Source organism: Bubalus kerabau, chromosome 1 (assembly GCF_029407905.1).
Source record: "Bubalus kerabau isolate K-KA32 ecotype Philippines breed swamp buffalo chromosome 1, PCC_UOA_SB_1v2, whole genome shotgun sequence".
Classification (NCBI taxonomy): Eukaryota; Metazoa; Chordata; class Mammalia; order Artiodactyla; family Bovidae; genus Bubalus; species Bubalus kerabau.
In genome coordinates this window covers 50,269,958-50,297,676 of record NC_073624.1, presented here as the reverse complement: position 1 = coordinate 50,297,676, position 27,719 = coordinate 50,269,958, and the positions used below count along the sequence as shown (strand labels likewise).

At 44.3% G+C, this 27,719-nt stretch overlaps 1 protein-coding gene across 6 annotated transcripts in view; it reads right to left on the bottom strand.

Moving 5' to 3' along the window:
- The window catches only part of LARGE1 (LARGE xylosyl- and glucuronyltransferase 1), a 458,303-nt gene that overhangs the window by 54,469 nt on the left and 376,115 nt on the right, over positions 1-27,719 (bottom strand). For all 6 annotated transcript variants that reach the window (XM_055574698.1, XM_055574701.1, XM_055574705.1 and 3 more), the window contains one exon: positions 4,804-4,959. In XM_055574698.1, coding sequence (XP_055430673.1) covers positions 4,804-4,959 — 156 coding nt within the window. The remainder of the gene's footprint in view (positions 1-4,803; positions 4,960-27,719) is intronic.

The window sequence follows — 27,719 nt, the reverse complement described above, 5'->3', positions numbered from 1 at the left end:
GTACTTCTCACACTGATGACAACCTCCTGCCTGTCCGCACCCCTCAATAGACAAGCACTGTGAGAGTCAGGCTTCAATCTGCACTGCTGCCCCAGATCACTGGCCCTGTGGCTGGTGACTATTTGAATGACTATCTGCCGAGTGGATGAACGTGTCTTGAGACTTGATGCCTGCCACTGGAGCCCTTTCCCACCTGGGACCCGCAGTCCAATGGAGAGGTCCCTGACTTCCTCTCTTTAAGAGGACCATGATCAGTACGCTTCTCACGGCTCCAACGACCTCTTCCCAGAACTGAGAGCAGTCGGCTTTGGGCCAGATCCAAGGTCTTACCCTTTCCCTCTGGCAGTGTTTGCAGATAACACTGGGCAGGCGGCAAGGGACCAGGGGTGCAGAGATGTGTTTCCAGGCTGTATGTTACAGACTCCTGCTCTAGCCCCTCTCACTTTGGGCTGGCCGGGCCAGAGGCGGCTGACTGCAACAGGGCCCAGGGACCTGCCACCTCGGTTTATGGGTACTGGCTGCACTTGCTCCCCTGTTCTCGGTGCCCAGAAAACACTCCAGCTGTCTTTGTCCTTACTGCTGCTGCCTCTGCTCAGAGCCCCACCACCACCTTTTTTGCCTGGAATGCAGCAATGGCCTCTACCTAGGCTCCCTGCTTCTAGTCTAGACCCTTCCATTCTATTCTCCACCCAGAGAAACTTTTCTCAAATGTAAACCTGACCATGTTTGAAACCCTCTGGGGACTCTTCACGGCCAACAGGATTCAATTTAAATGCCCAAGCATAGCCAAGGCCCCGCAAGGGTCAGCTTCATTCTCTGCCCTTCTCCCGATTCGCCTCTGCTGCAGTAGAGAAACCACCAGCATGTCCTTTGTGAACTCTCTACTTGGCTCTTCAGGTCTGGTCCTTCATTCTGCTCTTTTTGTAAATATTTATTGAGTGTTCATTATGTGCTTGCTGCTCTGCTAGGGGTGAATGGTACAGGTAGAGTGTCTAACAGTCTTATACTTGGGGGAAAAATAGGGAAAAAATGACATGAATAAAGTAATTGTGGACAGCATGTATGTGCCGATGAAAAGAAAATAGGGCACCTCACAGAGAGTGAGGTAAAGGGTTACCTGAGGCTGGGACAGGCCGGGTGTGCCAGGAATTGAGAAGCAAGTGCAAAGGCCCTGAGGAGGGTGGGGGAGCCTGGGATGGTGGAAGGAACACAAAGGTGGTGGGTGTGGGCTCAGTGTCAAGGGGACAGTTTTGGGGGGGACAGGTGGGGTGAGCCTTAGAGAAGGCCGCTCTCCCCGCACCCGGGCAGACTGTCCTCTCGCCATCTCTGACACTGTCACATGGTGAGCTCCATCTCCAGGGCCTGGAGCAGCCTCTAATTTCAACCGTGGTGCCCTGCAGGCACCTGGCAGGTGGCCAGCTCTTGTAAGTGCTTATTCACCAAGTAAATGCAGCCACAGATTCCAAGAAGGACCATGGAAGATTTCTCCCCTCTGATGATCCACCAGGGGAGACTGGTGTAGGAAGGGCTGGTGAGTCACTGTTAAAGGCAGTTCCACTTCGTAAGGCATTGAGCAGCACACCACGGGAACTCACCCCTACAGAGATTAACGGATGACATCACCCTGCAAGGCTTTGTATTTGAGCTGCTTCCGTGGAGGAAAAAAAAAAGGGAGCAGGAGAACAGTTTATATTTAATGTTTGGGGGAAAAGTGCTGAATGGGCACTCAAATATTGATGATGATAACAAATTCTGACTTGAGTGAAAAGAACAGAAGGAAAACCCAGAATAACACAGTGTCTGTGGAGACCTCTAAGGGCGTCCCCGAGTCTGAGATGGAGGTCAAGAGCTTAATGGGTTTGTTTCCTCTCTGGTGAATGGAAAAGAAGGGCAGATGCTGAGGAAGGCACGGAGGGTGACTAGAGAAAGGCTGGAGATTGAGGGGATGATGCTGTGATCTGGGGGTAAGTGACAGAGAGCAAGGGTGGCCGTGCTACTGGTCATCCTGATAAAGGGCCACGTAGGTGTATGTTGGCAGAGCTTCCCGCTCCGCCCCGCCCCCTGCCCCCACCCACACTAGAGCCTAAAAGAATCCTCCTGACATCCAAGAATACAAACAACACTTCCAGCATCCTTCCAGCCTGCCTCCTGCTTCCCTGCTGCTCGGCATCTCCTGCTCTCCACCTTTCCTATCAGCCCCTGGGCAAACGGTCCATCCTTCCGGTCCTCACAGCAACCTGCCCAGCCTCAGGACATCTGTGCCAGCATCTTCATCCACCTGGAATACGCTTCCTTTGCTGTTCTTTTCCCCTTTCCAGCTTTACTGCAGTATGTGTATGTTTAGTCACTCAGTCATGTCCGACTCTTTGTGACCTTTGAACTATAGCCTGCCGGGCTCCTGTCCATGGGGTTTTCCAGGCAAGAATACTGAAGTGGGCTGCTCTTTCCTCATCCAGGGTATCTTTCTGACCCAGGGATCAAACCCACATCTCCTGTGTCTCCTGCATTGCAGGTGGATTCTTTACCCACTGAGCCATCAGGGAAGGCTTACTGCAGTATAGTTAGTATACAAAAAATGACACATAATTAAAACAATCTAGTGAGTTTGGCTATATTTATATACCCATGCTACTATGACCACGTTTAAGGTATTAAAGATAACCATCGCCTCCAAAACTTTCTTGGTTTTTCCTTTGTGTGTGTGTGTGGTAAGATCCCTTAACATGAAATCTACACTCTTAAATATATTTGTAGAGGGCATCTCTGGAACTAACTGCACCTTTATAGCCCCTGAACATCAACTCCTCATGACTCCCTCTCCCCAGCTCCTGGTAGCCACCATTCTGTTGTCAGCATCAATACATGGGGCTAGTTCAGAAGCCTCATATTGAGAACTTGTGCAATATTTGTCCTTCTGTGACTGAGTCATTTCATTAGCACAATGTCTTCCAGGTTCATCCATGTTGTCACAAATGATAAGACTGGCCTCATTTTTAAAGTGGAACAATATTCATTGTGTATGTACATCCTGCCTTTTCCTTATCCATTCACCTGTCAATGGATACTTAGGTTACTTCCATAGCTTGGTTATTAAGAATACTGCTACATTGAACATGGAAATGAAGATACTGCTCCAGGAACCTGATTTCAATTCACTTTAGGGCATATGCCCAGAAGTAGGACTGCTGGGTCGTACGACAGTTCTACTACTATTATTATTACTATTTTGTTTTGAGGACCCTCCATACTGTTTTCCATAGCAGCTACACCATTTTACATTCTACCGACAGTGGACAAGGTTTCAACCTCTCTGCGTCTTTGCCAACTCTTATTATCTTTTGTTACCAGCCTTCCTGACAGGTGTGAGGAGGTGCCGCCTCCTCGTGTGACTCTGACTTGTATTCCCCTGATCCTGTGCTCTTCCACAGCTGTCTCTTTCTTGAATTTGAGTCTCAGATAAAATGTCACCTCCTCAGAAGTCCTCCTTGACTTCATATGTCATTATGTAACATGTGCCACTGGCTGATAATTTTTCCTGATAGCTTATCTAGTCATTGTGTCTTCCCTACTAAAATATTAATATCAGCACTATGAGAGCAGGGATCATTGTCCTGTGAATGAATCCTCAGTGCTCAGAATAAGAAGGCCTTCAATAAATATTTGTTGACTGACTGAATGAACCAGTTACTCATGTGTTTAATACTAAGGGTCAAGCAAAGGACAGGGAGCAAATATTTATCAAGCATCTAACATAGGGCAAAGATTGAAGGCAGGAGGAGAAGGGGATGACAGAGGATGAGATGGTTGGATGGCATCAAGGACTCAATGGACATGAGTTTGAGCAAATTCCTGGAGATGGTGAAGGACAGGGAAGCCTGGCATGCTGCAGTCCATGGGGTCCAAAGAGTTGGGCACGACATAGCAACTCAACAACAACAACAGCAGCAACATAGTGCAGATGCTGACGGAGATGGATTACACATAGTCTCTCAGTCTCAGAATAGCCCTGTGACAGTTTTTCTTATCTCTATGTGACAGATGAGGAAACTGAAGCACAGAGAGATTGAGTAACTTGCCTGAGATCACAGAAGTGGAAATCAGAAGGGATTAAAGCCCAACCAGGCCAAGCTGACCCCAAACACCCTGCCTTTTCCACTATAGTAAGCTGCTTCCCCACATCCTGCTCCTCAGAGCGTCAAATCAGTCTCAACTTTGCTTGTACGTGCTGTGGGACCATGAGCAAACTGCAAAACCTCTCTGTGTCTAAAATGTCTTCAACTCTAATTGGGGGAAAAAAAAAAGGTTTCTATGAGCATCAAATAAGATATACAAAGAAATTATAAACAGTGAAGAAACAGGATAATACAGTAGATGCCAGCTATGTCTGTGATCTAGCTATGAAGATATTTTGTGCCACCCCAGGTACTGACCCTGAATCCTGGGTCTCCTATGTGGGTGTCTTGTCCACAAAGCCCTCAGAGTCCCCAGGTATGGAGAGACCCTTTGCTTGTTGTTTCACTGAGTTTTTTCTCACACTGATCCCTCTGCTTGGCAGCTCCCTTCTGACTTCACCTGGTCTGGGCACGCGTATCCCCTCTGCATCCACAGAGATAGCGTGGAAGTGACCTACTGATGTGTCCCCACCCCCGCTCCACCGCCCTGTTCCCCACTCCAAGGGGGGGATGGCGCCTGGTTCCTCCTGGGCGTGCCCTGAGCCTGGCACAGAGCCAAGCACTGGCAGTGCTTGGCAGACCAGCAGAGAGGCCACCCCTGCCTGTGTGGCCAAGCCCTGGGGCCACTCACGTTTTCACTGTTGACGTCAGCCTCACTGGGGCAGCCAAACAACTCCCGTCGCAGGAGGTTCCCATCATACTCCAGGAAGGTCAGGTAGAGGTTGCGGAAAAACTCCACGTGCTTGTTCTTCACCCGCAGCTTCTTGGGGGAGTTCCAGTGAATGACCTGGTGGGCAACAAAGATAGTCAGGCCAGGAGGACCTGTGCTTGTGGGAAGCATGGCTGGGCACTGGTCTAAGCACTATCTTGGGGCCTTCCCATCCATCCATCCACCCATCCATCCACCTGCCCATTCATTCATCCATCCATTCATCATTCAGCATTTATGGTCCAGGGGTTAAGAGCCAGGGTGTTGAAGCCAGACTGCCTGGAGTCAAATCCTGGCTCTGCTCTAGGTAGTGGTTTAATCTTGGGCAGATTGCTGAATCTCTCTGTGCCTCCGTTTCCTCATCTGTGAAACTGAATAGTGACAGCTCCAGCTGAGATCAGTCTTTTAAGCTTTTGCCTCTCAGCTCCAAACCTGTTCTGTGATGCTGAAGCCAGGGCTCTGCAAACCCTACTTCTGCTCTGCCAGCCACTTCCTATTCATGAGAGGGAGACAGTCAGGAGGGGGAGAAAGAAAGACTTGCCCGTTCCTTTTGCTTCCTGTCCCTATGTCCTTTCTCCATACCAGCTGTGGCACTTCCTTCCTTCAGCAGCAGCTAAACCCACTCTGCAGTTTTTCCAAAACTCAGACCCCGCTTCATGGTCCTTTGTCCCCGCCTGGTGCTGCTGGCTCAGGAGTTGCCTGCAGACCCCACCTCAGAGTGTGCCTTCCAGGCCCGAGCTGGACTAATTTCCACCTCTTCCCTCTGTTCCTTCAGCTCCAGGGGTGGGAACTGCTTTCTGCAATTTTCTATTTTTGCTTTTATAGTTACCAAGTGAACTCTTTACATCTAGTTATCATTTTTAAAGATTAAATTCTCTGTTCAAATAATTGGTATGGTTTTTGCCTCCAGCCAGGACTGACGGATGCACTGTCTTCCAGAGCTGCTGGGAAAAATCAACTCATTAATACATGTAAAGCATGGAAGTACTGCCTGGTGTAGGACGAGTGCTCGGTACATGCGGGCTCTGACTATTAGGTGCCTACAGTATACAGAGTTGGGAGATGGCAGAGGCCCCTGTTGGCAGTGCCCGTCTGTGGCCTGCTGGGGAGATGGGTCCCCAGACATCTAATAGGAGGCAATCATGGAGGGAGGATCAAGAAGAAATGGCATCTCTGGAAGCTCAGAGAAGCATCTCTTAGAAGGAGACTTAGCCCTTGCCACCAGCTGGGGCTTGAAGGGTGGAAGAGGGGAGACTCTTCTGAGATATGCCCAATCGGGGCAGGAGGTGGTCCCGGGCCAGACATTAAAATAATTGCATGCGAGCTGGTGACACTCACACCCAGTGGGGATCATGTCTTTGCTGTGAAAGATGCTGGTGCTTGCCAAGTGCTGAGCCAGCAGGAAGGCTGATGGATGTGCATCTGACTCAGGAAACCTGAGCTTCTTCATCAGGGAGAAACTTTAACTAAGGGGGAAGTCAGGGCCGGCCTGTGAGCCTCCCAACAAACAAATTGTAACTTCGCATTCACAAGCCTGCCGGAAACTCTGGAGACACCGTGTCCTTAAACGCTCTAAACGAGCCCATCTGAATCCCACTGTCCATTGTACAAAGATGGTACTTTGACCTGCCCATAGTTCACAGCAGTCAGGGTGCAGAGCTGAGACACAAACCCAGCTCTGAACCCCAGACCCCAGGTTTCTGAGTGCTGTCGTGGTCTGTGTCAGTGGCTGAGAGTTCTACAGGTGTGGAGAGGGAAACCTGCAGAGGAGATGGTTCGCTCACAATCACGTGGTGAGTTTGGACCAGGCCAGGGCTGCAAAGAGGATACGGGCCTCCTGGTGCTCCCCCACTGCCTCCCATCCTCCACTTACTCCCATCCATCTCGCATCCCATTATGCCTCATTCTGCTATGTCTGCCCAGGGATCTAGATTTGTGTATCATCTGAGGCAAAATATGAGGTTATATAAAAAGCAGCAAAAGTTAAAGGGAGGTAGGGGGAGAAGATGGTGGGTCACTAGCAGGCCAAGGGGGCTTTATAAAACCCTAGGAACTTGGCTTCACTAGTGGCTCAGATGGTAAAGAATCCGCCTGCAGTGCAGGAGATCTGGGTTCAATCTCTGGGTCAGGAAGATCCCCTGGAGAAGGGAATGGCTACCCACTCCAGTATTCTTGCTTGGAGAATCCCATGGACAATGGAGCCTAGTGGGTTGTAGTCCATGGGGTCCCAAAGAGTTGGATGTGACTGAACGACTAAGCACGCATGAACCAGGCTGCCCTGTGATAGGTAAGTGCACTCAAAGTCTATTAGTATATATTCAGATTTACCTTTGCCACCTAGGATTTAATCATCAGAACACAGAACACTCCATTCCCCTTTGCTAGGCTCTAGAGAAGTAAGTAAAATATCTATTGTTTACCTAACACTGATTATATGCTAGGCATAGGCCAGGGCTGCTGGTGTGTGTGTGTGTGTGTGTGTGTAAACTTTCACATTCAGTCCTCAAAACAACCTGACAATTTTTTTCTGTTATCATTCGTATTTTACAGGCAATCATCCTGAGAGTCTCTCAGTAAGCAGCAAATCCTAATTCTAAATTGGGTCTTACTCCCAAATCTTTTTCTTTCTACCACATCATTCATTCATTCAAAAAAATATTAGAATGAGCAATAACTCTGTGTCAGGTACTGACAGGGTCTCTGATTGTAGTGCGTGCATGTGCTAAGTCGCTTCAGTCATGTCTGACTCTTTGTGACCCCATGGACTGTGGCCCTCCGGACTCCATGGGATTCTCCAGGCAAGAATACTGGAGTGGGTTGACATGCCCTCCTCCAGGGGAATCTTCCCAACCCAGGGAGAGAACTCATGTTTCTTAGGTCTCCTGCATTGGCTGCAGTGATGTACTCAAAAGATCAAAGTTCTATTTCTGGAATTTACAACTGAGGGGAAGAGGCAGATATTACATAACCATCCATTAAGTATGACGTGTGCTTTTTAAAGAGATGGTAAAGAGAGGCTGTTGGTGGTCATTTTTGGGCTGGGTCACTGCAAGTTTAGAGAAACTAAGACACAGAGGGAGAAAGGGACTTGCCCAGAGTCACAGCAGAGGGAGAAGCGGGGCCCAGCTCTGCCTCCCAGGCCGCTGCTCCTGCCACTAGTCATCAGCCTGCTTCTGAAACTCCGACTCAGGATGAGGATTTCTGATAATTCTGATCAGCACATGTCTGACTACTGAGAAATGTCATTTCCTGGTCCCTTGAGGGGCAGAATCACCTATCATCGCTGGCTCAGGGGCAGCAAGTTGGTGGTGTAGATGGTACACACCGACGAGCTTTCACCTATGATAGAAACTGACGCTGGGAATGTGCCCCAAAAACATTTTTACAAGAAGTCGGTAAGTACTTCTGAGTCTCTGAAAACCGATCTTAACTTATTCTGCTTGCTGGGACACATTAGCACAGTAATAAAAATATTACTAATATTAGCAGCTAACATATATTGGATGCTTGCTATGTGCCAAGCACTGCTCTGGACACTTCACTTTTCATACCTCATTGGTCCTTTACTTAATACTACAAGTGATATTCTCACAATCCCATCTTACAGGTAAGGGAAGTTCAGCAAATCTCCCCAAGCCACATAGCTAGAAAGTGGGAGATGCAGGATTCGAACCCAAAGAGGTAGAGACATTAAGAATCTCTCTCTCTCTCTCTTATTTGTCCCATGCAATCATCAAATGACTGATTACAGCAATGAACATGAGATTTTCAGATTACAGGATGAGAAATGATACCTGCTCTCCCCTCCTGAATGTAGAGACTGCACCCAAACCTGGAATACAAAGACTGCAGGATGACTTAGCGCTTCTCAGATACACAAGCTGAACCTCCAACTGAGAGGGAAGTTGAGGGGTGGCATCCACAATGCATGGCAGGTGGGCTGCAGAAGCTGCCAGGCATTGGAGGCCCCAGGGGTGTGATCTGATTGGATCTGAAAAGTCTGTAAAGGCTGAAAATATGTGCAGCCTTAGAATCAGCCTGAGATAAGCCTGAGAAGTTGATGGAAATTGACTACTGTCCAGGAAACTTAAACATTATCTGCGAAGACAGCGGAAGTCAACGTGATTAAAGGAGAAACAAACTGTCACTCATCAAGGGTGCAGGAAAAAGCATTTCAAAGACTGAAACAAGACCCTGGTACAAGGATAAGGCTACGGGAAGAGTGTAGCCAATACTTTGACTTCTGAAGTCCTTGGAACACACAAGTGAAAGCGTTAGTCACTCAGCTGTGTCTGACTCTGTGGTGCACGTGGACTACAGCCTGCCAGGCTCCTCTGTCCATGGGATTCTTCAGGCAATAATACTGGAGTGGGTTGCCATGCCCTCCTTTGAGGGATCTTCCTGACCGAGGGATCAAACCTGGGTCTCCTGCATTTCAGGTGGATCCTTTACCATCTGAGGCACCAGGGAAGCCCTCTGGAACCCACAGGGCTCATAAAAATAATAGATGGTACAAAACTGCTAAGAAATCAGAATCTGTGTCCAAATGACAGGTAAATAAGAACACAGGGCTAATGTGTTCCAAATTACTGAGATAAAGAGTATTTGGAAAATGGGTCTCTGTCTGAAAACCTCCACTGACTTTCTTGGTTTACAGAATAACAACTATCCTCTTTAGATCGGCAGTGAAACCTGTTCCACTTAACAATTCAAACTCTAACTCCAGGAGAAAAGAACTTTCTGGTATTTCTTGAACATGTCTTCCATGACTCAGTGCCTTTGCATATGTCGCCCCTGCCCCCAGAATATCCTTATGTCTTCTCTACATACACAAGCCTGCTTATCCTTCATGGATGAGCTCATGTAATTCTCTCTTTGATGACTTTCTGTAATTCTCTCCTTGATGACTCATGTCAGAAGGTTGCCTCTGAGCAGGCTTTCTCTCTTCCCTATTTTTCATTCCTAACATTGATTTTGTTGTAATTGCAATGTCCCTAGCCCCCGTGTGTGGCTCACAATTCATTCAAGATCCAGCTAATCATGATGATTCTACTCTGATTTCCCAGACTCCCTTGCTGCTAGGGGAGGCCATGTGGCCCAGGATTGCTCAAAATGAGATGGCAAAGCATATATTTGATTTCTTAGTCATAAGGTTCAGATATCATTCTCCCACCTGCTCACCTTTCTGTTGTGAATAGAGATGTGAAGATTGGCACCATGACAGCCATTCTGTGACTGTGAGGTCAACACACTGCTAATCTACAAACCAATTCTATAGGTGCTTACACCAGAACTCTCAGGAAAGAAATTCAAACCCCCTATTTTATTTTTAGCCACTACAAATTGGGTTTTCTGATTTTCATTGTGAGCATTCATAATATAACACCCAAGGCAGTTGTTGGGTCCTTCCTTAATGCTCTTATATTTAATTCTATTAGAGAACTCATTGCATGCTCTTGTAATTATTTATTTACATTCTTGCACCTGGCAGCATTGGCATAGGAATTTCTGAACCAGCAGGGACCATGACTTATTATTCTTTCTGAGTGCCATACAGCCTGCCAGGTAGTTAGTATTCAGTAGTTGCAATCTCATTCAAGAATGGAAATCATGATGATGACATTCTCAATAATCCTCATTTTCTGTCTGTCTACAGCAAATCAGTTATAAAAGCCCTATTCATGTGGGCTTTAGGATGGAGAAACACAATCCCCTTTTCTTCGTCTAAGGACCAAACAGCTTGCCGTTTTCTCTTGAAGGAGTTTAAACTCCTCTGTTCTTCCCTTGTCTGGTATTTCAAGAAGGACAATGGTCTCACAAGTTCCTTTCCTTGTCATCTTGAGGATTATGATGCATGCTAGAAAAGAACAAGACACACACCTTATCCGAGTCCCAGCTCCAGCTCTTATCTGCAAGGTGGCTTGGACATGGCTGCCTAGTATCATGAAGATAGTCCCTCATCTATAAAAGGGACTAAGAGCAACTGCCTTTCAGTGTGTGGTCAAGACCAGGGCTGAGGGATTGATGGGCATGAAGGCATTTCACTTGTGTTTATTAAATTACAAAATAAACCTGGTTATAGACTTCATGAAACAGCCACCTTATCAACTAGGAAGGCTGGATGAAAACAGGAAAGCAGAGAGGAATCAGCAATAAGACTTGAGAGGATAAACTGCAGGTTGAGGGAGCCAGGGGCAGAACGGTAGGATGCATGCAGACAACACAGCCCAGAGGAGGGTCCTCCTAGTAGAACCTCAAGAAGGGGTTACGCAGGAAGGCAGACACTCAGGTGGATTTAACTCCTTGGGCAGAGACTGGAGAGTGCTGAAAGGCAGGGGAGAGAGGCAAATGTTACCTTTGCTTTTCCCAACTCTGTCATCCAAACAACTTAACGTATCTGCACCTCTATTTTCCAATCTGTTAAAAGAATTATCAATAACAATACATGCTTCAGAGGACCAGTGAGACAAGAAATGGAAAGATGTCCGCTGTGGAGCCTGAAACAGACCAGCACTCAGTGTGCAGAAGTCTCAGGAATATATGTGATCTGTCCCCATGGGATTGTCTTTAAAGTGATGCTGACCCTCAGGCTGTACTTAAACCTAGACCGTTGGTTCTGTGAATGCAAGACCTGCGTTTGCCCGTCTCCACACACACAGTGACAGTGTTTGGTCAGTGTTTCCTGACTGCCATGGAATCCACTTCGATTTCCTGCTCCCCAACCATCAACTGCTAAAGATTCTATTCCAGTTCTCTCCCTTCTCTTTTCTCATTCCTGACAAGTGCCAGGTAGCTGCTATTAAATAAAAACTGTCTCCTTGATACTCAAGACTACAAGCCACAGATCCTCTATGACTCTCCTCCTCCTTTTACAAAGGTTCCTGTTGCTTCTTGGTTTTCACAAGTCCCAGAAAAAAATTCTTCCCAGACAAAAATGCACCATTACTCAGGAAAGGGGAAGAAAGACCAAACTAGTGATTATTTAGCTCCCTCATCTGGAAAATGTAGACACTTAGGCCAGGGCATGCACCTGAGGCCTGTCTTACAGCTGATCATGTCTAGTCTGTCATCTGTAACATTTCTCATTTTTCCCTGCCTGAGGTGGTAGAGGTTGAGAAGAGGCAAAAAAAACAAACAAACAAACCAGGAAAGCCGGATAGCTTTGAAAATACTCAGGGCTGGGAGGGTCGTAACTCTAAGAAGATTCAGTTATGTTGTCTAACATTCATCATGTTCAATGTTTTGTTTTGTTTGCTATAAAAATGGGAATACCAATCAACTTGAACTGGATTCTGTCTGGTCTATCTGAAGAATTCCAGATGGACCTCTGAGAGCCAGAAGTGGGAAAGTGATGCACTCAGCACAAGGATCTTCTATGACGTTGCCTAACATGGCTTCTCTGCAGTGACTCGACCTGTGGATGGGGACCAGCCCTATGTGTTCCCTGCAGAGGGAATTAATTACTAAAACTTTACACTAAGTCCCCTATATCCAAACATATGAACGAGAGCATGTGCGTAAGTCCAACCAAGTTAGCCTAGGCACCCAACTAACACAACTGGCTATATAGTACTGAATAGGATTATAATACTTTCCACACAAATAATACATAAAAAACAAACACAAAAAATAAAACATTTTTCATATTACAGTACCTTGAAAAGTATAGCAGTGCCAACGACATCACTGCTGCTGTTAATGCTTACTTCTGGACATCCTGGGCTTGAAATAAAGATACTAAACTATTGTACTCTACAGTGCTGTCAGTCAGTCAGTAGTCACTCAGTCGTGTCTGACTCTTTGCGACCCCATGAACCATAGCACGCCAGACCTCCCTGTCCATCACCAACTCCTGGAGTTCATCCAAACTCATCTCCATGGAGTTGGTAATGCCATCCAACCATTTCATCCTCTGTCGTCCCCTTCTCCTCCAGCCCTCAATCTTTCCCAGCATCAGGGTCTTTTCCGATGAGTCAGTTCTTCACATCAGGTGGCCAAAGTAATGAAGCTTCAGCTTCAACATCAGTCCTTCCGATGAACACCTGGGACTGATCTCCTTTTGGATGGACTGGTTGGATCTCCTTGCAGTCCAAGGGACTCTCAAGAGTCTTCTCCAACACCACAGTTCAAAAGCATCAATTCTTCGGTGCTCAGCTTTCCTTATAGTCCAACTCTCACATCCATACATGACTATTGGAAAAACCATAGCCTTGACTAGACAGACCTTTGTTGACAAAGTAATGTCTCTGCTTTTTAATATGCTGTCTAGGTTGGTCATAACTTTCCTTCCAAGGAGTAAGCGTCTTCTAATTTCATGGCTGCAATCACCATCTGCAGTGATTTTGGAGCCCCCCAAAATAAAGTCAGCCACTGTTTCCACTGTTTCTCCATCTATTCGCCATGAAGTGATGGGACCGGATGCCATGATCTTAGTTTTCTGAATGTTGAGCTTTAAGCCAACTTTTTCACTCTCCTCTTTCACTTTCATCAAGAGGCTTTTGAGTTCCTCTTCACTTTCTGCCATAAGGGTGGTGTCATCTGCATATCTGAGGTGATTGATATTTCTCCCGGCAATCTTGATTCCAGCTTGTGTTTCTTCCAGTCCAGCACTTCTCATGATGTACTCTGCATAGAAGTTAAACAAGCAGGGTGATAATATACAGCCTTGACGTACTCCTTTTCCTATTTGGAAGCAGTCTGTTGTTCCATGTCCAGTTCTAACTGTTGCTTCCTGACCTGCATACAGGTTTCTCAAGAGGCAGGTCAGGTGATCTGGCATTCCCATCTCTTTCAGAATTTTCCACAGTTTATTGTGATCCACACATTCAAAGGCTTTGGCATAGTCAATAAAGCATAAATAGATGTTTTTCTGGAACTCTCTTGCATATTCAATGATCCAGCAGATGTTGGCAATTTGATCTCTGGTTCCTCTGCCTTTTCTAACACCAGCTTGAACATCAGGAAGTTCATGGTTCACGTATTGCTGAAGCCTGGCTTGAAGAATTTTGAGCATTACATTACTAGCATGTGAGATGAGTGCAATTGTGCGGTAGTTTGAGCATTCTTTGGGATTGGAATGAAAACTGACCTTTTCTAGTCCTGTGGCCACTGCTGTGTTTTTCAAATTTGCTGACATATTGAGTGCAGCACTTTCAAAGCATCATCTTTTAGGATTTGAAATAGCTCAGCTGGAATGCTATCACCTCCACTAGCTTTGTGCGTAGTGATGCTTCCTAAGGCCCACTTGACTTCGTATTCCAGGATGTCTGGCTCTAGGTGAGTGATCACACCATCGTGATTATCTGGGTCGTGGAGATCTTTTTTGTACAGTTCTTCTGTGTATTGTTGCCACCTCTTCTTAATATCTTCTGCTGTACAGTACTGTATACAGTGTACTGCATACAGTGCTGTTCAGGACACAAAAGCACAGCCACTTGTAGAGGATGCACACATGTAACAATGTACACCAGACACATGAACTAACTTACAAGACTGGACATGCAAATGCATGTTCACTTTGTTGAAAGTTTACAACTCGAAGGTTCGTATGTAGAGGACTTACTGTACTCACTTTCAAAGAATCCGCACAGGGCCCTCCAGGGTGTCTCTGTTGATTTGAGGACAGGAGGACAGAAGGAAGTAGGTTCCACCTCCAGAGAGAGGTATGAAGTCTTCAGGTGAGGGATGCTATCAAGGCTGGTTGAGAAGCCAGTTTGGTAGAATGTTAGTAACGCCCCCTGAGCCATTGCTTGGAGACTCCGAGAAGGCAGAGCTGGCTTCAGGATCCCAGTGGGCCTGGCTGTCGCTTTTCTGTGTGCTCTGAGCTTTCCTTCACAGAACCAGACCTTGCTTTCTTCCGATGATTATAACAGGGCTACTGGTCAGGCTTGACCTGCCAGAGCAAGGGCATGCAACTCAAAGGGCATAACCAATGAGACATTCCAGACCATTCGCGGGCATGATTCCCAGAAAGGGTCAACAGAGTTCCCCTGCAGGGGCACTGAGGGAGAGAGGGGTCTCTCTCTTCAATTTGAGATCCTGAGTACTAGTCATTTTTACATTCCCTTGCTTGGATTTCTTCACAGTGTTTTCCTGCCTGAAAGGACCAGTTTGATCATTTGTTTTCTTAGTTGATATCTGTATTCTGCACTGGAATATAAGCTTCGGAGAGCAGAGTCCCCACTGTCTGGTTAACCATGTATGATCAGTGCTCAGAACAGTGTCTGGCCCACAGCACGTGTGCGATCCGTATTTGTTGAATGACGAAGCTCTACATACTAACTGAGGAGGCTGCCGGAAGTCACCCTGCCAGGACAGAGGAGGCAGAGAGAGCAAGAAACAGAGAGAGGAGGAGAGGCAGGGAGGGCTCTGTCACTGGAGCGTCCATGTCTCACTGTGTCAATGCAGAGGTCAGGGTCCTGAACTCTCATGTTGAGATGTACTGGGGAACAAATATGCCTGGCTAAGTGTATTACCAATCATACTAATATCTCTTTCAGTGCATTTATGAATATTACTTGATAATAACAATAATATTTAGCTAAAACAACTGTCACAAAATGAACAAAGGACTTAAAAAGAGTCCTGCATTATAACCCAAAGTACAAAATAAATCTATATGAGCCCATGGGGATATGACTTCATGATCTAAGAAATAAGTATAAACGCGGGAAAGAGACAAAACTCCTTGGAGAAGAACCCCAATGATATACGTAGATTCCACCCCCTCCCCAGGAAGCGGAGATCAATTTTCTTACTTCCAGTATGGGGTAGGTATCATGACTCACTTCCAAAACAGGAAGAAGGAAAGGGAAACAGTAATTTACAGCACAGAAGCCTGGCAAGGTGGTCCGGTGGCTAAGACTGCAGGGGGCTTGGGTTCGATCCTTGGTCAAGGAACTAGATCCCATATGCTGCAATTAAAGATCTCGTATGCCACAACAAAGACCCAGCACAACAACAAAAACAACAACAAAACCAAAACAAATAATAAAATAAAATATTCAAAAAGAAAAAAAAAAGGAAAAGGTGGTTATCAACCTTAGTGGTGCCACAGGTAGAGATGAGATTCCTCCAGACAGAATGTCATGAGGAGGGCATTTCACTTCTGAGACAGTCTTGCCAAAGACTTATATAACCTCAGTCTGATCACGAGAGAATACACCTTTGAGGGATATTTATAAACTACCTTATCAGTTCACACCTCCAAAGTATCAAGGTCAATCATGAAAGAAAAACAAAAAAAGACTGAGAAACTGTCCAAGACTAAAGGAGACTATGGACATAAACGGTAGAACTGGTGAAATGAAGCTAAAGCCTGATGTTTAGTAACAGCAATGCACCCATGTTGGTATGTCAGTTTTGACAAGTTGGCAGTTGTTACATAAGATGTTGGCATCCCCAGTGGCTCAGCAGGTAAAGAATCTGCCTGCAATGCAAGAGACACAGCAGATGCGGGTTCTTTCTCTGGGTCAGGAAGATCCCCTGGAAAAGGAAATGGCAACCCACTCCAGTATTCTTGCCTGGGAAACTCCATGGACAGAGGAGCCTGGAGGGCTACAGCCTAAAGGTCAGCAGAGTCACACACAATGGAACACACACACACACACACACACAAGATGTGAACATCAGGGAAAACTGGACTCTGCCTGCTACTTTCACATTTTTTCTTCAAGTCTAAAATTCTTCCAAATAAAAGTATATATTAAAAACAAAAAAAGAGCTCTACAAAGGGACGATAGATTGAGCATACTAAGAACACAAGCATGTGACCAGCAAGAAAACAGCTGAGCTGATACTTCTGTTCCCAACACAAGCTCTTTCTTAGCTACATCTTCAAGTACAGCAATGTTTATCTAATTAGATCTGACAAGAAATTGGTTAAAGAAAAATTAAATCCTCAAGACTACTTCAAAAACAATTTACAATCATGATCATTAAGGAAGAACTTCACCCCAAGTGTGTATTATGCCTTGAGATATTACTTAACATTAGTACAGAGATGCATGATTAGCAAGACATTTAAAAACAAAGCATCCAGAATATGAAGATGAGCCTCTATAAATTTTTGATGATGTTTTAAGTCTTCTGATAGCCAGTCTTGAACTTTGCAACGTTCACTAAAACCCCATGAAAAGGGTTCTGCAGTCTCTTTGGAGATTTCATACATCAAAATGAAAGATAATAAAATCCAATAAGGAAAACACTTGTTTTTCCTGCCTTGGCAAAAAGGGCTGGAAAAATACACTGAAGATAATCTGTTAACAAACGAAGTAAATTCTTTGGTCAGCAAATATTGTAGGAAGAGTCCTAGAAAACAGATGATGAAAGCGTGAAGAAACTAGTATTAGAACAAATTACATGGGAGATTCGCTATAGAGTTAAATCAAAGTACAGAGGAGTCCAACGTGCATCATCTTACGTTATTTGCAAGCTTCTGTTTAGAAAATGAAATACACAAAAAGCAACTCCCCAGTGAGTGCTACAGGAAAGATGTCCTGAGGACATTATTCTGTGCAGTGAATTCCTACTTCAATGACGATAATATTTTATGGAGAGTGCATGTGTGGAATCACCGAAGGTACAGTTGCTTTAACTGGAATAACAAAAGGAGTCTAAGAAAAGTTACAGATGGAGTGCCCCTTACTGAATTCCTATACCGCACCACTGATGGGCAAGTTTGTAACAAAACACTGGAAGCCCGTGTGCATCAGTACTTTGGTACTATTATTAATAGATGGCGTCGATTTGGGTAACTATAAAGGCTGAAGATATCACCGACTTTTTCCAATACATTCTAATGACATGTGAATGAGAATGAAACCCTCTGGCCAACATAGAGCTTCACTAGTTAACTCATGGCAAAGGAAGTATAATAGATGGCATATGTAAAGATGATTCATGCATTTCTGCTTTTATGAAAAAATGGTTGTTGGTGTTATGCTGTCTCATGCTTTTGGAAAAAAAAAAATACACCCCTGAATCTGACCTTCAATGTAAATGTGATGAATGTAAAAGAAACTCCTTTTATAAAGAATCTGTAACATAGATGAAGCTTTTAGAAATAAATATTTGAAATTGTTTCCCTCTTTATATAGGGATTTTTAGGTAAAAATGTTGTTCCCTATCAAACTCATCATTTCTCCATTCTTAAAAACTTCAGTGACTCATGTCCATAATTAACAAATACTGCTTAGTTGGTGCTCCACTCTCTCACAAATCCTTCTCCTTCTAAATAGAGCCCAGTGTATCTGGGGAAGTGTTTCTTATGGTGGGCTTCTCAGGAACCTGTCTGAAAGGCGTTCCACAGTCACAGTTCTGTGTGTTGACACAGAATATGTGGGGGAAAAGGGTGGGGGATCCATAAAATTGGTCAGATTTCCCTGGTGCAGGATTTTACAATATGTCATTCAGAACAGTACATAGTATACAGAAATCCCCCCTCCCCAGGTCTCCTCTGTCTTAAAGAAAACCCATTAATGGTTCTCAGAACCGTTTGGCCACATGCTCCACAAAGTGCTGTATAGCAAGGCAAACTCTCCAAGGGTCATCACCTGGCTTCTAGGGTTGATGTTTCCAGGAATAAATGCATCTGAACTTCATCAGCTTTGTGTAACCAAGCCAGCGATGGATAACTTAATAACAATCAAAGGAGTTAAGTTTTAAAAATTACCCAACGAGCCAAGAATGGGTGAGTATTGAGGAAAGACGAAAGACTAAGGCTAAAAGCACCTTAAGTCCTTTCCACTGAGTAAGCCATTCTCTAGCACAATGTCAAGACATCAGGTGATGGGCCACCCATTAGTGCTTAACCTGGGGTGAGCCTCTTCCCCTCTGTGGGTCCCTGATTCCAGTCTGTGAAATGTAAGCATTGGAATTGATGAGGAAGAAGACACCTAGTTTTGCCTACTAGTCTGACTGAATATTACCCCAAGAGAGAGTGCAAACAATACTCACAGGTTGTTAGTAATAAGAATCCTAGCTCAGCTCAGTGTTCTGTGATGACCCAGAGGGGTGGGATGGGGAAGGCATTGGGAAGGAGGCAATATATGTATACATATAGCTGATTCACAGTGTTGTACAACAGAAACTAACATGGCATTGTAAAGCAACTATACTCCAATTAAAAATAAACAAAAATTCAGATATCAAAAGAAAACTAAAACAAAGGACCTATCTTTAATGGACTGGAGTACAACTCATAATGGAAATACAGCAGGCATGCACCTTTTCACGTCAAATAACAGTCCAGAAATAGACAAACAAAAAGACAAGAAAACAAAAGACCACAACTGAGATGTGCTATAGGAAAATATCTTTTTATGGGCTGGGGCTCCTTAGTGCTGCCACGTGAAAAACCATCCTTCTCTTTGAAAACAAATGGAATTAAGAAATTGGCAGTTTCTTTTATTTTATTTTATTTTTAAACTTTACATAATTGTATTATTTTTGCCAAATATCAAAATGAATCTGCCACAGGTATACTAGGTATAAGAGATACATACTACTATATATAAAACAGATAAACAACAAGACCTACTATATAGCACAGGGAATTATATTCAGTGTCTTGTAATTACCTATAATGAAAAAGAATCTGAAAAAATACATATGTGTGTATATATACATAAACATATATATGTATATACGCACACATACATATATAAGTGAATCATTGTGCTATACACCTGAAACTAACACAACATTGTAAATCAACTATACTTCAATTTTAAAAAATACAAAAGGCAAAAAAGAAAGAATGCTAGGCTTACTACGTCTCATATCAATGTACCACTTCTTTTAATCTTTCCATCTCCTCTGTAGAATTATTACTTCCCTAATTTCTCAGATGAGGACAAGGTACAGCGAGGTTAAATAGCCCAATAACAGCCTGGAGTCTGGCCCACAGTGGGTGCTCCCCAGTTTGCTGGGTGAATGGGTGATTCCCAGGTATGAGCCACGGGTGATGGTGCCAAAAGACAGGCTCCTTGGATAGGGGCCAGCTGCCTCATATTTAATCCCAGAACTCCTCGGGTTTACCAGCCACGGCAGTGCAGAGAGACAATAAAACACTCGAGTCCTCGAATGTGGGTCATGCAATGAAATCAAACAGGCGCTGGCCTGAAGGAAAGAGCGGGCTGGATGGAAGGTGGTAATTCTAGATTTTAGATCTTCTCCCCCAACGCAACTGTTTTTTCTTCCTCGATCCATCCCAATCTTCCAAAATCAACCTCACCATTCATCATTCTTATTACCCTCTCTCAGGCTTCCCCTGCTTCATTTTTCACTGCAGTCTGCTTAGCTAAGGCAAGCTCAGGATGCTAATCCATGGCGGTCCCTTATCTTCCTCAAAAGATGTGAAATCTGACACCTCTCTAAGTATTATAAAATGTTTTAAAACTTGAGTTATGTGCTACTCCTCTTATGCAAATGCTACAGATTGCCTCTAGGAACATAGATCATTTCCCCATACGGATGGCATGTTTTCTCTTGGTTTTTCTCCTCTCCTTTAGGGTTTTTCTGTTTAAGTACATGCAGTTCCCAATTCAAAAATTCAGCATCTGTGCCTGCTGCTTCAAATTCAAATGTTCTTTCAAGGAGAGAATGTTATACTAAGGGTCTCGGTTCTAGGGTTAGCTCTCAAAAATCCACTTAATTTAAAAAGGGTTCACAAGAATTTGAGCTTCTCAGGTGACACTAGTGATAAATAACTTGCCTGCAGATGCAGGAGATGTTGAGAGATGTGGGTTTGATCCCTGGGTCGGGAAGATCCCCCTGGAGAAGGGAATGGCTACCCACTTCAGTATTCTCACCTGGAGAATCCCATGGACAGAGGAGCCTGGCAGGCTATGTGGGGTCGCAAAGAGTCAGACACGACTGAGTGACTAACGCTATCACTTCTTCCCTTTTCACAGCACTAAGCAGGCTGCACTGGGATTTTCTGTTTCCTTTCTGGTTAATCCTGGTCTGTGACCTTCCCAAGGGCAGGAATCATGGCTTACTCAACCTTGGGTTCTTTAGACCCGAGGACTAGACCCTCTGCTTGCCACTTCCTGGCTTTGCCCATTATTTCTGACTAGGGCTTCCTCACCTAATAAACAGTCTATTCAAGACTCAAAGACCAGACAGTTTCCTAGAATATCTTCCTATCTCCCTCCTTTAAGCCAGCCCATAGCTTCTTTGCTGGTCTCCTGAGTCTGCACTCCTGGTGAAGGAATAAAAAGTTGCTCCCCTGGGTCCTTCTCTTTTAAGACTCAGCCAGGGAAGGCTGAGTCATCAAGCTTTAGGATGGAAGAGATAAAAATGAAGGTCTTTGAAACACAAAAGGCTGAGGTAAAGTCAAGTGCATTTCAATGGAGCACTCAAGGGGCCTGGCTGAGAATGGGGCCGAGAATAATGGCCTCCAATTTATTGAGAATCTTGTAACTGAGCCTGAGAGGTGAAGTGACTTATTCAAGTCCTTCAGAGACAGAACTGGTAAGAGGCAGAACTGTCATTAGAATTTACAAGACTGCTTAGCTCCAAAAGCCTATCTACTTCTGCCTCCTCAATGAAACCATTTCTCCCCTTAGACCTTCTCTTAACCAACCTATACTTAGCACAAAGTTGTCAGCTGACATCTGGGGCAGGCTAGATGCCAAGGCTGGTAAACCCTGCTCTAGCAGGAGGTGGGAGCCTGTCAGCTCCTACACTTGAGCTCCGTGCTACCAGGAGGAAGCCGCATTTGTTACCAAATGTGTTTCTATGCTACTTCTACTTCAAATGTGATTGGAAATGCAATTAACATTCTTTGAATTAAGTGAGAGTCACTATTTCCATGAAAGGCAAGTTAAACATTCTGGAACAACTCAATAAAAAGAAATGACAAAAAAAAAAAAAAAGATGTCAGATGAGGTGTGGGTGAGATGAGCGTAAAAGAGTGGAGGGAATGCAAAAATCCAGGACTCTTCTTCAGTTGATTTGTGAAGGTCCTTAAGTTCTTGCTTAACTTGAAGGAACCATGAGAACCACAGAGGACCAGGAGGAGAGTCACGTGAGTGTCGTACTGCACAATCTGCCACAAAAAGACCCGGCCCTGGTTTGCCCTAAAGGACAGGCAGGTTGACATATTTTTATGATTCTTGCTTAAGCTGACATTTGCCATCAGCTGACCCTGCTCAGGAGCCTGTGGGTCCCACAGGTGGGCTTCTCAGGTTGGCTACCCTTTTGGGGAACAGAGTGTGAGCTGATAGAGAGCAGAGCTCAGGGTACCCTGGATACTCCCCAGGAAGTGACATAATAATTAGCAAACAGGAGCTTCTTTATAGATGTTGAACACAATGAATGAATGAATGAATGAAGAGGGTGGGAGGAAAAAGAAAGAAAACATCAAAGTTGCACCTTTAACTGGAATCTGAGGCCCAGCTTGGCCTGGAAGGACCTACAGACATGCTGGGTTCTTGGACCAGCTCTTTAGGCTCCTAATCAATGTTCAAACTCTGATAAGACCCCGAAGGTGGGGCTCAGACCTTCCAATCTCTCTCCCTCATCCCTTAATTATCTCCCCCCACTCCAGGGCAGTTCCTCTTCTTTTTTATGACCTGTATTTCAGGGTTCAGGAAAATCCCATGGATGGAGGAGCCTAGTGGGCTGTAGTCCATGGGGTTGCTAAGAGTCGGACACGATTGAGCGACTTCACTTTCACTTTTCCCTTTAATGCATTGGAGAAGGACATGGCAACCCACTCCAGTGTTCTTGCCTGGAGAATCCCAGGTACGGGGGAGCCTGGTGGGCTGCTGTCTATGGGGTTGCACAGAGTTGGACACGACTGAAGCGACTTAGCAGCAGCAGCAGCAGCAGCCTTTGTGAGATAAGCTATAAGTGGATAAAATGACTTCTTTTCTAGGTTTATCTAAAAAGATATGGATGAATAAACTTGGTTTAAATCCTTCTTGTGGTTTTGTCATATCATGGAAATTCCTCTACTTACATACAGAAGAGGCGGCCAAAGAGGGTTCACAAATCATTTGTCACTTTGAACCCATCAAATGAAATAATGAAGCAACCACTAAGCAAAATCAAATTTGCTGCATCATTGCCTAAGCTGGATGTGGCCAGTGGCTTTGTCTGCAGCATTATGAGGACCTGTAACAGTACCTGGCGTATAGTACCACTCAGTAAAGACTGGAACATGAGCACACTGGTACATGCGTGGTGGGAAGACAGGAAACACACTTGGAGACCAAGCTTTGCTGGCATCTATAAAATGTCAAAACTGAAAGTTCACAACTGGCTGCCGATATAGAGCTATTCAGAAATCACGCCAAATATACTGGCTTAGGACTGGTTTCTTTAATGAAGCTCATACTAATCCTTCTAGGAACAACCAATTTCATAGGATACTTGCCAAGTTCCTTCCACCTCTATAATTTTTTTTTTTTACTGTGGTAAAATATACATAAAAGCTACCACTTTAAGCGTTTCTAAGTGGACAGTTCAGGGCCCTTCACGCATTCACATAGTGGTGCAACCACCAGCACTGTCCGTCTCCAGAACTTTCTCAGCATCCCAGACTCAAACGCTGCACCCATTAACTCCACATTCTCCCCTCATCCCAGCCCCTGGGAACCTTATTCTACTTTCTGTATCTGTGAATTTGACTATTCTAGGTATCTCACATAAGTGGACTCATACAATATTTGCCTTGTGTTTGGAGTATGTCACTGAGTACATCTTCAAAGGTCATCAATGCTAAAGCCTGTGTCATAATTTCCTTCTTTTTTAAGGTCTGCCAAGGTTTTTAGTTGCACCGATTTTAGTGGAAGTTTCATGTTTTTCTTTTTGATACGTAAATACGATTTGAGGGTTTAAGTCCACCACATCCTCTCCTACTCAAACAATGTCATTTACTATGAGGACGCGGGGACCTGATTTCCATCTGTCTCCATTTCCTTTCTGCAGGAAGTCATCCACATCTCAATTTTTGACCAATTACAGCCAAGCCTTAGGTTGTAAAACAGCACAACTCCAATTTTACAAGATGGTGCCAAAGTGTTTATTCAATTGGATTGTATCCACTTACACTTCCATCAGACTTAAACTGAAGAAAGTAGGGAAAACCACTAGACATTCAGATATGACCTAAGTCAAATCCCTTATGATTATACAGTGGAAGTGAGAAATAGATTTAAGGGACCAGATCTGATAGACAGAGTGCCTGAAGAACTATAGATAGAGGATCATGACATTGTACAGGAGGCAGTGATCAAGACCATCACAAGAAAAAGAAATGCAAAAAGGCAAAATGGTTGTCTGAGGAGGCCTTACAAATAGCTGAGAAAAGAATAGAAGCCAAAGGCAAAGGGGAAAAGGAAAGATATACCCGTCTGAATGCAGAGTTCCAAAGAAGAGCAAGGAGAGATGAGAAAGCCTTCCTCAGTGATCAATGCAAAGAAATAGAGGAAAACAATAGAATGGGAAAGACTAGAGATCTCTTCAAGGAAAATTAGAGATACCAAGGGAACATTTCATGCAAAGATGGGCACAATTAAAGGACAGAAATGGTATGGACCTAACAGAAGCAGAAGATATTAAGAAAAGGTGGCAAGAATACACAGAAGAACTATACAAAAAAGATCTTCATGACCTAGATAAACATGATGGTGTGACCACTCACCTAGAGCCAGACATCCTGGAATGAGAAGTCAAGTGGATCTTAGGGAAGCATCACCATAACAAAGCTAGTGGAGGTGATGCAATTCCAGCTGAGTTATTTCAAATCCTAAAAGATGTTGCTGTGAAAGTGCTGCCCTCAATATGCAAGCAAATTTGGAAAACTCAGCAGTGGCCACAGGACTGGAAAAGGTCAGTTTTCATTCCAATCCCAAAGAAAGGCAATGCCAAAGAATGCTCAAACTACTGCACAATTGCACTCATATCATACACTAGCAAAGTAATGCTCGAAATTCTCCAAGCCAGGTTTCAACAGTACGTGAACTGTGAACTTCCAGATGTTCAAGCTGGATTTAGAAAAGGCAGAGGAACCAGAGATCAAATTGCCAACATCTGGATCATCAAAAGTTGGATCATCAAAAAAGCAAGAGAATTCCAGAAAAACATCTATTTCTGCTTTATTGACTATGCCAAAGCCTTTGACTGTGTGGATCACAAGAAACTGTGGAAAATTCTGAAAGAGTTCGGAATACCAGACCACCTGACTTGCCTCCTGAGAAACCTGTATGCAGGTCAGGAAGCAACAGTTAGAACTGGACATGGAAAACAGACTGGTTCCAAATAGGAAAAGGAGTATGTCAAGGCTGTATATTGTCACCCTGCTTATTTGCTTATTTAACATATATGCAGAGGACATCATGTGAAATGCCGGGCTGGATAAAGCACAAGCTGGAATCAAGATTGCCAGGAGAAATATCAATAACCTCAGATATGCAGATGACACCACCCTTATGGCAGAAAGCAAAGAAGAGCTAAAGAGCCTCTTGATGAAAGTGAAAGAGGAGAATGAAAGAGTTGGCTTAAAACTCAACATTCAGACAACTAAGATCATGGCATCCGATCCAATCACTTCATGGCAAATAGATGGAGAAACAATGGAAACAGTGACCGACTTTATTTTTTGGGGCTCCAAAATCACTGCAGATGGTGGCTGTAGCCATGAAATTAAAAAACGCTTGCTCCTTGGAAGAAAAGCTATGTGAGCCTAGACAGTATATTTAAAAAGCAGAGACATTACTTTGTTAACAAAGGTCCATCTAGTCAAAGCTATGGTGTTTCCAGTAGTCATGTACGGATGTGAGAGTTGGACTAGAAAGAAAGCTGAGTGCCGAAGAATTGATGCTTTTGAATTGTGGTGTTGGAGAAGACTCTTGAGAGTCCCTTGGACTGCAAGGAGATCCAATCAGTCCATCCTAAAGGAAATCAGTCTTGAATATTCATTGGAAGGACTGATGCTGAAGCTGAAACTCCAATACTTTGGCCACCTGATGTGAAGAATTGACTCATTAGAAAAGACCCTGATGCTGGGAAAGATTGAAGGCGGGAGGAGAAGGGGACGACAGAGGATGAGATGGTTGGATGGCATCACTGACTTGATGGACATGAGTTTGAGTACACTCCAGGAGTTGCTGATGGACAGGGAAGCCTGGTGTGCCACAGTCCATGGGCTCGCAAAGAGTCAGACATGACTGAGTGACTGAACTTAACTGAACTGAAACTTGCATCAACACTATAGGAGAGGGACTTCCCTGGTGGTCCAGTGGTTAAGACTCCACCTTCCAATATAGACACCTGGATTTGATCCCTGGTTGGGGAACTAAGGTCCCACGTGAAATAAATAAATAAATGTTTAAAAAAAAAAAAAGAGTACTTATTTCATTCTTCATCACCAGTGAAACTTAGGAACAGTCAAGGTAAGCACTAGAAATAAGAAACTAAAATAACAAAAAGTACAGTATAGAAGTGTTCCTACTGATAAATGAGACTGTATTACTATCACTCTTCCAATTATCTGTGGTCTTAATTTCCACTTCCCTGATTAACATAAAGGTTGTCCATCCTTTCAAGTGTTTATTGGCCATTTTCTTTGCAATTCTGTGAAATGATTCTATAGCTTTCACATGTTTTTCTTAAAAATTAAAACTTTTTCCATACTTTGTTTACTAGTCCTTTGTTTAATTTCTATGCAGAATACGTCATGAGAAATGCTGGGCTGGAAGAAGCACAAGCTGGAATCAAGATTGCCGGGAGAAATATCAATAACCTCAGATATGCAGATGACACCACCCTTATGGCAGAAAGTGAAGAGGAACTCAAAAGCCTCTTGATGAAAGTGAAAGTGGAGAGTGAAAAGTTGTCTTAAAACTCAACATTCAGAAAATGAAGATCATGGCATCTGGTCCCACCACTTCATGGGAAAAAGATGGGGAAACAGTGGAAACAGTGTCAGACTTTATTTTTTTGGGTTTCAAAATCACTGCAGATGGTGACTGCAGCCATGAAATGAAAAGACGCTTACTCCTTGGAAGAAAAGTTATGACCAACTTAGATAGCATATTCAAAAGCGGAGACATTACTTTGCCAACAAAGGTCTGTCTAGTCAAGGCTATGGTTTTTTCCAGTGGTCATGTATGGATGTGAGAGTTGGACTGTGAAGAAGGCTGAGCACTGAAGAATTGATGCTTTTAAACTGTGGTGTTGGAGAAGACTCCTGAGAGTCCCTTGGACTGCAAGGAGGTCCACCCAGTCCATTCTAAAGGAGATCAACTCTGGGATTTCTTTGGAGGGAATGATGCTAAAGCTGAAGCTCCAGTACTTTGGCCACCTCATGCGAAGAGTTGACTCATTGGAAAGGACTCTGATGCTGGGAGGGATTCGGGGCAGGAGGAGAAAGGGACGACAGAGGATGAGATGGCTGGATGGTGTCACCGAATCAATGGACGTGAGTTTGAGTGAACTCCAGAAGTTGGTGATGGACAGGGAGGCCTGGCATGCTCCGTTGCAAAGAGTCGGACACGACTGAGCAACTGAATTGAACTGTTAGTGCTACATGTTGCAACTATTTGTTTTCTCTTTTTGATACCACTTGATGAGTTATTAATTTCAATGTGGTTGAACTCACTGATGTTTTCATTTTGATATATATGCTTCTGGTGTCTTGGGCTTTCTTGGTGGCTCAGACGGTAAGGAATCTGCCTGCAATGCAGGAGATCTGGATTTGATCTCTGGATCGGGAAGATCCCCTGGAGAAGGGAAAGGCTACTCACTCCAGTGGATAGTGCTAAAATATTCTCTTGCCTGGAGACTTCCATGGCAAGAGGAGCCTTGGCAGGCTACAGTTTATGGGG